The sequence below is a fragment of the Daktulosphaira vitifoliae genome, unplaced genomic scaffold (genome assembly GCF_025091365.1).
Source record: "Daktulosphaira vitifoliae isolate Bord-2020 unplaced genomic scaffold, ASM2509136v1 Scaffold_1, whole genome shotgun sequence".
NCBI classification, from domain to species: Eukaryota; Metazoa; Arthropoda; class Insecta; order Hemiptera; family Phylloxeridae; genus Daktulosphaira; species Daktulosphaira vitifoliae.
The window spans coordinates 80368576-80381860 of NW_026099572.1; the positions used below are offsets into that span (position 1 = coordinate 80368576).

The 13285-nt window shown below is 27.3% G+C and overlaps 1 protein-coding gene across 1 annotated transcript; it reads left to right on the top strand.

The window, feature by feature from the left end:
• The first annotated feature begins 3012 nt into the window (after positions 1 to 3012).
• On the top strand, positions 3013 to 7199 carry LOC126899805 (glyoxylate reductase/hydroxypyruvate reductase). The gene is made up of 8 exons (XM_050675028.1): positions 3013 to 3183; positions 3997 to 4137; positions 4214 to 4347; positions 5467 to 5656; positions 5860 to 6026; positions 6103 to 6267; positions 6339 to 6464; positions 6906 to 7199. Exons 2-8 carry the CDS (start codon positions 4067 to 4069, stop codon positions 7025 to 7027), a joined length of 975 nt encoding a protein of 324 aa, XP_050530985.1. The 5' UTR covers positions 3013 to 3183; positions 3997 to 4066; the 3' UTR covers positions 7028 to 7199.
• The last annotated feature ends 6086 nt before the right edge of the window (positions 7200 to 13285 follow it).

Genomic DNA, 13285 nt, shown 5'->3' on the forward strand with positions numbered 1-13285 from the left:
TATAATTAGTATTTATTCATATATTATATTTTAAAATCAAAGAACTACTAATTAGGATATAATCAAAGAAATAAGAGTTGATGTTGCTTTTGGAATAATCCACCAATTTCTCTAAATGAAACACTATCTACAGATTTGCATCGAAGCGTTTCTTATGATAGTGATTTTAATCACTGTCAGATATCATCTATACTTGTTCCATGTATGCCTTGTCTACATTGTGCCTCGACCCCACTGTGCTACCGTTTTTTTATATATATCTTATAAAAAAAAGTCGTACTGTTTCAATATTACACAATTTTATTTATAAATAATTATTTTTATGCTCTACATTTTGAATTTGTTAATTGGTTTTTAAGTGGATCATATATCTCAACATTAATTGAATTGGAGTATATCTGAATTAATCTGATAAAATCCAAACACTATAATATTAGAACGTTAACTTATAATTAAGTTTAATGTTTTTAAAATTAAAACATGTTCCATTTTTTTTAGCTTCGATGTGAAGCTGAGAAGGTCTTGGTTTTACTATGAAGTGTTTTNTTTTATGATGTGAAGCTGAGAAGGTCTTGGTTTTACTATGAAGTGTTTTTTTTTTTTTGTCTGTTACCACTTTTCCTCAGCTCTCACTGAACGGATTTCTTTCAACGATACGTCAAAAGATCACAAATCGTATCTAGTCGAAGACATTACCCTCAAAAATTGAAAATTTTCCTCGATCCCCGTAAATGGGGGAAACTTCCAAAAAAATTACACCATTTCCCTATATACGGGGAAAGGGGGTTCAAATCTGAAAAATGCATATTGAAAGTAGAACTTTTTCAACTTAAATTTTAAAAGTGTTCCGGAACGTTTGACACTTCTATATATATCTTAAATTAAAGCTAATGTAATGTACTTTATTATGGAAAAAAAAAAATTTCGGACATTATTTTGTCTTCACGATAAAAATGGCTACCGAATGCTATTATTGTGTGTAAATTCTCGATTTTATTTTTTATATTTTTAACTTTATAATGCTATAACTTATTGAAAAGTGTATGGATCAACATTATTTTTTTATGAGAAATAATATTTTTTAATAATCCCCTTTTCATTCAACATACTTTATCTTAATCAGGATATTAATAAGGAACTAGCAGATCATGTAGCTTTTGGAATAATCCACCAATTTTTTAAAATTAAACAGTATCTAAAGATTTGCATCGAAGCGTTTTTTTTTATAGTGATTTTAATCACTGTCAGATATCATTATCCAACTATACCACGTCACCACCGTGCCTCGACCCCCCTAAGCTGGGTTTTTTGAATATGAACTTTTGAAAGAATTTATTTTTGTTTTATTATGAATTATTTTATGTTATAAATTTTATTATGTTAAATGATATTTTACGTTTATAGATATCACATGTTTTTGATTTTTTGTTTTTCGTTTTAAATGTATTAATTAGAACGTTTGTTTAGAACTAATTTACAGTTTTTATCAGAAAACTTCTTCGGGCCTATAAAAAATCTGGCTCCGGTCCCCTAAATAGGTATATTTTTGTCAAGATAGATTAGCAATTAGAGATGGAAAGTTTAGTTCATTTCTGTGAATAGTTCATTCAAGTGAATAGTTCAAATGAACTATTCTTAAGTTCACTAATTTTATTGATCATGCTGATATTGTTTGGCAATGAACTATTCATTTTATCACTATTAGTATAGCAGTACACAGTTCAGTTGTAGTTCACACTACTTATGGGCAATTAAGTTATAAACTAACCCTTAACCTGAACATCATAAACTAAGAAAAAATTATTATCAATACCCTCATGGCTCATGTTATCATTATCACCTAATTCAAGGTAGATATACTGACCAGTAGTCCTAAGTTAAATCAGAAATCTGATCTAATATTTGTACATAGTATGAATTTATTTTATTGTTAAAAAGTTAAAAACCGTGTAACATTTTAACAATATAATTTATTTGTTATCTAATTGTAAACAGCTATTAACCATTTACAGTATTTCGAACAACGAACCACAGAGAAATTTTAAAGAAGTTCGCGAACTATTTCATTTATACATTGCTACCAATTTTTTTCGAACTGTGAACTGTTAAGTTACAGGTACTGAAACAGTTTAGAATAGTTCATCTAAGTGAATAGTTCAAATGAACTATTCGTTCACGAACTTAACATCTCTAATAGCAATATGTGTGCGTTAAGTTTGTGATAATGATTAGTTAAGACTTTTATAAAAAAATGAAATTGTTAATAAAATAGCATTAAGTATTGCAAAAAACATTTACGATACTTAAAATTTTGCTTAAGTATGTCTAGCAAATTCCATTAAACGTAAAAATAACTTTAAAACTAACCAATCACTATATGCCATATATTCAATGTCTAACATATCGTGTTAAATCGAAACATGTCTGTAATATAAGTGTTATTAAATTAAACTTAATAGACAACTTAGAAAGTCTTTTTATATATTTTTTTCTGTTACTACAAAGCGGTAGGCATCTTTAAATAAGAAATTATCCGAAATTGAAGATAGTTTGCAGTTGTGTAATTTTAATTACACAAAATATAAATAATTTTTTAAATTTTGTTACTAAGGGCAAATGAAATTTAATTGGTTTTGACACAATTCGCTTTTAAATAAACAAATTTTGGTAGGGGTGGATCTAGAATTGTTTTAAAAATTTTAGGGATAAAAAATTTGGGTGCCAACTTGCCTTGAATTTTTTAAATCGATTAACCAATTCATCCCAGTAATCTAGACAACTTATGTAGACTATAGATGATTTTTAAAATAAAATATCATTTTTCTTTATAGCTAATAACATTTTTCTCTTCCATGAATTTGTACCATTGACTGACATCAACCGGTTTATATGAGGATTCAAAATGAATATATGAATAATGTTCAGCTATTTTTTTATTAAGAATTATTTGTTCATTTAACAATAGCGATGGGAGTGGCTATATTTTATCATAACTTTTTTAACCTTTCAAATTTATCTTAAGTTTTTATCGATAATTATTGTTACTGTAATACGAGGTCGTGGAGTTTATAATTGTAGTATATTTAATTAAGTTAAAACTACACCTTGATGTTTTCTTTATAGTTTCATTTAGAAGTAATAATCTTTATAAACTCAATTCATCTTCAATTCTTCAGATATTAGGTAGGTTAAATTTATTTTTCAATACCGATGCTAAAAATCCTCAAGCATAATTGCATAAGATTTTTAAGGTTCTATTTAGGTATTTTATAATAATTAGAAAGTGTTTTTTATGTTGCTTTAACTATGGCGTGAATTACTATTTTAAATGGGACATCATTTGTCAGGGATAACCCAAAATTAATTTCTTTTAGCAGTTGCCTTTAATATTTCATGGGCTCTCTAGTTCAGTTTGTTATGGTTCATTATATTAAATCTATGATTACAAATAATGGTGACTACAAATTTTATTTATGTGTTCAAAAATATGTAAATTTTAGTCATCTATGTTATCTATAACTGAAAAGAAAGTTTTAATTAAAAAAAAATATAATAAATATTGAATTAATTTAAATTATATAAAATTTATGTGTTGCAAAAAAACGTTATACTCTTAATTTTTAATATTATACAATGTATATGAGGTTTCTAGTTTATTATCTTTAAAGAATCTAAAGAAACATTACATTGTATGTTATGTACATACATAATTGAATATTATCTATGACTATAAAAACATGCTATCTAATCATTTTTTACTCCTAATTTTAACATAGCTCATTAAAAAACTATTCAATGTTACTTAACTAAAAAAATAAAATAATTTTTTGAATTTTAGTATATAATTTAACTTGATTTTATAAATTATTGTAATTTGACTTACTATTAAATATCAATTATATGGGTTTGTCAAGTTAATCTGTGTTTAATTCATACAATTTTTTATCATTAAATAAATTAAAAATTAAATTTGATATTAATGAATATTTTTTATAGAACTGTATTTGTTTCATTACAACATAAGTATTTTTGGCCATTAAGCATAAGTGTAAAATTTGCAACCACAATGTATAAGCCTAAAGTATTGTTAACACACCATAATTTTCCTCAAAGTGCAATAGAATTACTGTCAGAAAAGTAAGAATGAATATTAACTAAAAAAATGTGTGATGCTATTATAATCCCATTAGCAACTTAAGAATATATTTTTTAGGTTTGATGTTGAGTTATGCCCAACTGAAGCTTCTAAACCCAATCAACAAGATATTATTAATAATATACCAGGAAAATTTGCGATATTTTGTTGTTCTCCTATTAAGATTAATGAGGACTTATTAAAAGCTGCTGGTTTGTAGTCTCTTTGGTAGAATTTAAATATTTTTGAGAAGTGGTCCTGAAAAATAATATTTATTTGAAATACATAAATAAAAATCATGCCTTGTATGTTATGTAAAATATTTATATATCACAGGTTGAGTCATAAAGATATGACAAATCCAATAACTTTTGATCTAATAATAATAAATTTTGTTGTAATTTTCTTATTAAACAATTTTTGCATTTTTAGACCAAGCTAAAAGCATTTATTATTTTTCATTTTATTATTTATCTCTAATAAAAAAAAATAAATTATTTTTTTGAAATTTTAAAATAACCCTTTTTTAACATAAAACTTTGATGGGTCGATAACAAGTTTAAATACTTATTGAAATACAAGTATTTTAATAAATAAAGTGGGTATGTAGCATGGTTAGAGTGCATATACACCAATATGAGCTGTACCCACTTGTGTTACATACGGTATGTAACATACTCATATTATGTTTTAAAATACTTATAACTCAATAAGTTCTTAAATAATGTTAAACTTGTTATTGACCCATCAAAATTTTTTATAAGAAAATTGCTATTTTAAAATTTAAAAAAAATGTATTTTTATTTCTTTTTATTATAGACAAATATTAAAAAATATGCTTTTAATGTAGTCTGAAAAGGCAAAAATTGTTTATAAAAAATTTTTACTAAAATGAATACTGGATCAAAAATATTATATTATTGATAATTTTGTAACTCACCATGTATAAGAAGGTCAAGGCTTCTCTGAAAAATCTGCTATTACTTTTACAATCAATTAAAATGTCTACATTGAAATATTTCAAATGATAAAAAAAAATTTGTTTTCATTCCTCTAATGAGTTCAAAATATTTTTTTTGAAAAAAGGTAATTACAATTTTCTTAAAAAAAGTTTTATACAAAATTAAATTAATTTTTTTTCAATATTTTATCCAAAATAAAAAAAATGACTTGTTTATAAACTTTTCTTCTAGAATTAATGAGAAAAGCTGAAAAAATAAGTTTTGTAAAACTTTCCGTAGTATTTGTTTTAACAAAGAAATTTATGAAATTTCAATAAATCTATTAGAATAAATATAATATTTTTATTAATCAATGGATTTACTATTAAGGTCCAAGTCTTAAAGTAGTTGGAACTATGTCAGTTGGCTATGATCATATAGACCTAGAAGCGTTAAAAAAGTATGGAGTACGTTTAGGTAATACACCAGATGTTTTGACAGAAGCTGTTGCTGAAATAGCTGTTGGATTACTTATAACAACTACAAGACGATTTTTTGAAGCAAATCATGAGTTGAAAATGTATGTATATTGATTCTTTTACCTTATTTGAATTTAATTCTTAATATTTCAATAATTATTATATAAAAGATTTGGATTACAATTTTCTTAACTTTTTTTGTTTTTGTAAAATTATTATTTTTATTTAAATTTGAATAATTCAATTTTTTTTTAAATTGTTTTATTAATTAGTATTTTTGTCTTTCATGTGTATGTCTTCGTAGAGGTAATTGGAAGACATTTTCACCTGATTGGATGTGTGGACATGGAATAAAAGACTCAGTTATTGGCATTATTGGCTGTGGAAATATTGGAACATCAATAGCTGAAAAATTACACAAATTCAATGCAGCAGAAATAATATATACAAGCCGAAGCGAAAAATCAGCAAGTATTTACTAGAATTGCAAATTTATTTGTTTATAGAAAACATTGAAATTAATGTTAAAATAAAAACTTTATAATAGTGAAAGCTATTGGAGGGAAATTAGTCAATGTTGACGAACTTGTAAGAAAATCCGATTTCGTTATTTTGTCTGTTGCATTAACTCCAGAAACTAAATTTATCATAAATAAAGAACGCTTATCCAAAATGAAATCAAATGCAGTTTTGGTAAACATTGGTAGAGGAGGTGAGATGCACATTTATAGAAATATGGTTATTTGTGTTAAATGGAATAATTTCAATTTATGTTTTCTCTAGATCTCATAGACCAAAATGCCCTAATTGAAGCTCTTAAAGAAAAAAGAATTAGAGGTGCTGGTTTAGATGTAATGACGCCAGAACCACTCCCACTTGATAGTCCTTTGATGAATTTGGATAATGTTGGTAAGTAAAAGAAAATTGATCTACTATAATTATTTTTTTATATTTATATTGATAAACTTTATTATTATTTTGTTTTGATATTCCTGATAAACTATTTATTTAAACTGCTTGTTTGTGTAAGATAAAATCAAGTACTGTGAAATCTTGATTATTTAAACCTCGATCATAGGAAATCTGTTTAAAACTGCAAAAATCATCATAACATTTTATTTTTTAAACTTGATGTTTAATTCTTGAAAATTAATGATAACTGATGATCCCAGATCCAGATTCATTCAAATCTGGACAAACATCCCATCACTAATTTATTTGTAAAAGATCTACATTTATATTTAAATATTTGGCTGTTTATGAATAATGTAAAGTTGCAAATTTTATACCTAGTTATACAATTTTTTTTAAATTTATTACATATTAATTTAATGTTTTCTTGACTTTCAGTTTTGTTACCTCATATTGGAAGTGCTACTATTGAAACTCGAATAGATATGGCAGAACTTACAGCTAGAAATATATTAGCTGTTTTGGAAAACAAAACAATGCCTTGTGAAGTAAAATTTTAATTGTACTTTAATAAAAAAATAATTAATATAATTTTATTGTGTCATATATAATTATTTTATGTATTTTTAATATTTTAGTTTTCACTGTAGAAATTTATTTTATTTTATAGAACTATAAACAGCTATATTTATAACACGAGTTACATATGATAGTAAATATTATAAAGATGAATTAGTTTTTGATTTTATTTTAATTATAAAAGTTATCATTATTAATTTTTAGCTTCAAAATGAACATGAAAGGTATCAATCGAACTATTTTTCTATTTTGTATCATTATAAGTTGTTAAAAAGATACTTTAGATTTCCTAAAGTTCAGAACCCTCACCTATGATAAAAAAATTAATTTTTTAGAATTACCAGAAATTATAAAAAAAAAATTCAAGAAGACAATTTTTTAGTAGATTATAAAAAATAATTTGGTACTAAAATATCTATTAATGTTTTGTAGTTAAATTTTTAGAGCATTTTAAAATTTGTAAAAAGTTAAATTTTTTTGTTTTTGTAAATCAAACGTCGGTCTATGCTCATCAGACAAGATAGAAGTAACACTATCATTACACACTATATATTAGTAAGATAAGGCGATCACAAGGCATCAGTTAATTAGTAGTGCCTTACTAGTAAAATAAGCTCCCACATCACAGCACATTCACCCGGATCTTATAACTACCTCACCCCGACCAATCATGCTGTTTTAAAGTACTATTCACCCAAATTTTCATTGCATTTAAAATTTTGCACGTGTCTTTATGTGCTATATTTTATAATAAATAGACTACACTTATAAACATTAATTTTACGTACTTAAAAAATGTTATCATTATTTCAATTAGTATTATTAATAAAATATACATAAATTTTATATGAACCTTGAAGTCTCTTACTCTTATCTAAAATGAACACAAATCTAACATAACATATGTTGATATTGCGATGATAATGGATATTTTATTAATTAATTGTTCCTATACTCGAACTTTTATGGATTGTATGTACAGTAAGTCAACAGATTCGGACATCGTCTAGAAAAAACAATTTGCCTCTCGAATTGCCATCGTCTTGTAGACCTTTAAGTATGGTCAATATCGGAGTAACTAAAGAAAAAATGCTGGGAATGGTGAAATTATGTTATGTATGTTATGTTATGCAAAGCCCCACACCCCCGAATAACATTCCATAAATAATTATTTACCAAAGCCATTGTAAACATAAAGTAAACAATGTTTTCTTATCTCTCTCTATATACTATTTTACTAATTAATAAACTATTATATCATTTTTTGGTTTGCTTTATCATATTTTTGATTATCAAATTAACCACAAAGATGTTTCAAATTGTATAATAAAAAATTGTTTATAGGAAAATACTAATAAAAGTACTTCATAAAATGAAAAAAAGTTATTTTCACGTAATTTTAATAAATTAGGACAGGGGATGCGGATTTAAAGCTGAATGATGCTGCTAGTTACGCTCATGATGGTAAACTACATCAGAATCATGTTTCAACGAGTGATTAAAATATTCTTAAAGGTTTGTAAGACAATGATAATTCGAGAAGCAAAGTATGTTTTCTAGACTATGACCTTTTATTCACTTGACTTACTGTACTCTAATCCCAAACAATAATAAACACGCGGTAAACAGTTCATCAAACCTCTAAAGCAAACATTAATTTCTTAGACTTATAAGACTATGAACAATTTTAAGATTTCGTTAATTTGATTAATCAAATAAAACTATTTGTATAAAATATTTTAACTTATTATTTTTTTATTAAGTCGTTTTGTAAAATTATCCCTTCAGTTCAGTTGCCTATTTCAGTTAGTGTAAACACTATTATTACAATTTTAGCTTATCAGCTTTTAGGTGATTATAATAGTATCTATACAATTATAAAATAATAATCATTGACCATATACTATTATTAATAATAACTCGTGAATTATAAGTACTAAATTTAATTTTTGGTCATATTTTTTTTTTAATTAGTTAAACTAAAATATTTTGATTTATTACATTTAATGCATATTAATTTACATTATTAAATACAATAATAAGTAATAAATTTATAAAGGATGAAAAATAAACACTTGCGACGTGTAAATAAAATATAAGGACAAACTTTTTTTTAGAATATAACATCAGCATAACAACTTAAACGAAACTATTGATTATTTTATTATCAATTTTTTTGTATCGGCTAATAAATTTATTTTCGAAAAAAAATACAAATGGGTACTAGTCATAAATAATGCTAGCCTAGCTACGAAGAATTTGGCTGTTACAATTAAACATTATGTCGCAAAGAAATGTATTATAATTTTATGTAATTAAAATGTAACATAATGTTTAAGTATTAAAAGATATGAACTTCAAGTTATGTTCAGTCGTTAAATGGTTGGCGTAAATTTTTTTATGTTGTGATAAAATTAAGGTGAATACATTTCAAATTTTTCCTAGGCGCACCTTCAAATAGATTTCTTTTGATCAACGTCAATTACACTGAATGTCATGGATAGAGTTACAGAAATTTTTTGGAGGAGGTATAACTAAATGTAACTCATTTTCTTATTAAAAATATTCTTATTAAGGGTTATTAAAAGTTAGATAATTGTTTCAAATAATTTTTTATTTTATTTTTTGAAATTTTATAGTTAATTTTAAATATTGTTTAAAATATGTTTCTATAAACGAAAAGTTATTAATTTATATGGGATAAGTTAATAAACTATATAATTTTTTGTTCTAGGTAACCAATACATACCAACTACTTCAATTGTGATTTCTAAATTTTGTTTAAAACAAATTTTGGGCACATGCTAAATTTCATTGTGGTTTATAAATAGTAGAAACTATAAACCTGAAAAAAATTTCAATTATGTATTTAAAATATTTTTAATATTGATAGCCTATTGATTTTAATAAAAAAACTTGTATCAACTAGCCGGACCGTAAAGTTTTTGGTTACTAATCAAGATACTTATTCGTTTACTTAATTATTTTTTTTTAATTACGTATGATCATCTGATTAGTCATTTAATAAACGGCTTTAAGCTCTTTAGTACACAATAATGAAATGTTGTCTATAGTTATTCTGTTTCTTACCTAAATTATTTTACACCACACCACATCAAAAATAGGTATGCATCGCGGCTAGATACAACTGCTACTGGTATATATTTATAAGGTATACTCCACGCACGTTACATTCCATGTATTAAAATCCTGGTAACTCAATAAGTAGTTATCCTAAGGTTGTTATCAGCCTTTCAAAACTTTTTGTAATAAAATAGCTAAAAAATGGCTCTTTTGAAATGTAGAAAAATAATAAACTTGATTTCTCTTAAAATAATCATTTATTTTGGCTTTTGTTACATATGTAATTCCATATATCTATTATAAAATTATTTTTATTTTCATCCCATATACATAGATGACCTTAAATAGGTTTTAAGCCGACGTTATGTAGAAAATGACTTTTCATTAGTCACTGTAGTCACAGGCAAAACTGACATTACACGTAACATTTTATGAACATTTGGAAACGCATCTGAATTACAAATATCGAGGGCGTTTCGAATATTTTTACCAGCTTGTCGTCGTCGCCAAAATTTCTGGAGAATCGTCGTATAAAATTGAAAAATAAGTTTTAAATAACTTTTTACAAGAATCTTTATCTAAAGATTTTGTTTCAATAGGAAAAAGACATAAGAAGTTTGAAAAAATATTACGATGCTTGAGGAAGCGATCTTGAAGATGAGTAATAAATAGATCAAGGTATGGTATGTAAATATTAATTTTATAATAATCTGCTACAGAGTCGGTTATAATGTTAGAATGGTTAATTTGACGTGAGGCAAGTCTAGGTTTAGTCACAGATATATTGTACTTATTACAAATATTTTCTACAGTTATAAAAATTGTGTTGAAGTCATCTGTAGAATATTGTCTTCTTTTCTCAAGTTTGTGTTTTGATCTATCTGCTAACTTCACGGCCTCAATCAAATCTTGATTTTCCGGTTGTAAAACTCTACTCAATGATAAAGACAATGCATGTACTGAATGCAAATCGAGAATTTAAATTTTTAATTCTGATGTTTTTATTGCTGATAGTAGTTGAAAAGATCCGGATGTTATTTTTGAGTCTATCCAAGTACTCGAAATATTTTCTAAGGCATCAATAACTGCTGGTTGTAAATCTATATAAGTTCCAATCGACTCATGCCGCGTATTATACGCCGCGGTGCAAAGTCCAGCAAGTGCCGCACGGCCGACGACGTCCCGCCGTTAATGATTTCGTAGTCTTCTTCTCGTTGTCAAAGTGACTACGTCAACAAACCGATCTACACTCGCGCACCGTCGTCATCTACGCTGCTAACCTTTTGACGCCCGAGGATCACGCCGGACATCGCGTCGTCGACGCCAGCGAAAGTGCCGCAATAATATGCGAAGATCATATATTCTTACCACCACCGCTAATATTAATATATATATATATTAATATTTATATATACGTATATGTTAATATTAATTTATATATCCCTACAGCCGACGCCGCTGCCGCCGTATATACCTCGTGTATAACGTTCCTCCTGCCACGCCCGCCCACAAAACACGGCTATACCTCGTGCATGATATGTTAACGTACTTATGTGTCTTTACATGTATATATATATATATATTCTAATTACTATTAAAACTTATATATTAATACACTTTATTCTCATTAAGTGATTTATAGTGTATTTATTCCGATTACAGGGAATGATTCCCGTATCGTCATTTTTAACACGCTTATATTAGTTTCACGTGTATGTTGTTTATATGTTGTATGTTGTAAGTTTGTAACTCCACGCGGCACGTGTTATTATGTCGCGTATGCCGTCGTCTATGACCTTGAGACTAGACCGTCGTAACGCATTCACCCCACCCCGCTCACCAGTCGGCGACAACACTATTTTTTTTTCTGTATAATTTTATTTTTGTTGGTTTTCGTACCCGTATACACGTGCGTGTCATTAATTATATATATATATATATATATAACAAATTTTTATTTTGACTGACACAGCCCAGCGTCGCATCATTATACACGATGCCCCCCAACTCATGCCACCATTATCAGACATCGCCTTATTATGAGTATTTGACTGACCAACATCTCGCGTTATACGCCGAGGTGCAAAGTCCAGCGAGTGCCGCATGCCCGACGACGTCCCGCCGCTATTGATACCGTAGTCTTCTTCACGTTGTCAAAGTGACAACGTTCACGAATCGATCCGCACTCGCGCACCGTCGACATCATCGCTGCTAACCTATTGACGCTCGAGGATCACGCCGGACATCGCGTCTTCGACGCCAGCAAAAGTGCCGCGATATTATGCGAAGATCATTATATTCCTACCGCCACCGCTAATATTAATATTATACGTATATACGTATATGTTAATATTCATTTATATATTTCTACAGCCGACGCCTCTGCCGCCGTATATGTCTCGTGTATAATGTTCCCTCCGCCATGCCCGCCCACATAAACACGGCTATACCTCATGCATGATACGTTTACGTACTTAAGTCCCTTTAAATATATATATATTCTAATTACTATTAATACAGTTATACCTCATGTATGATACATTTCCGTATTTAAGTTTTATTATATTATATATATATATATATAATTAAATATTAATTATATGCTACACTTATAACGTTTCCCCCGCGCACCGCCAACCCACAAAATACAGTTATACCTCATGTATGATACATTTCCGTATTTAAGTTTTATTATAATATATATATATATATAATTAAATATTAGTTATATGCCACACGTATAACGTTTCCCCCGCGCACCGCCAACCCACAAAAAACAGCTATACCTCATGTATGATACATTTCCATACTTAAGTTTCATTATTATATATATATATATATATACTTAAATATTAGTTATATGCCACACGCATAACGTTTCCCCCGCGCACCGCCAACCCATAAATATATATACTTAAATATTAATATTCATTTATCTATTTCTATCCACGATGCCGCCGAATATGACACATGTTTAGCGTGTTCCCCGCGCACTGCCAACCCACAAAAAACAGCTATATCTCGTGTATGATACATTTCCGTACCTAAGTCACATTATATATATATATATACACTAAAATGAAAATTTACATATTAACACGCTTTATTCTCATTAAGAGATATAAAGTGTATTCATTCCGATTACGGGGCCTCGG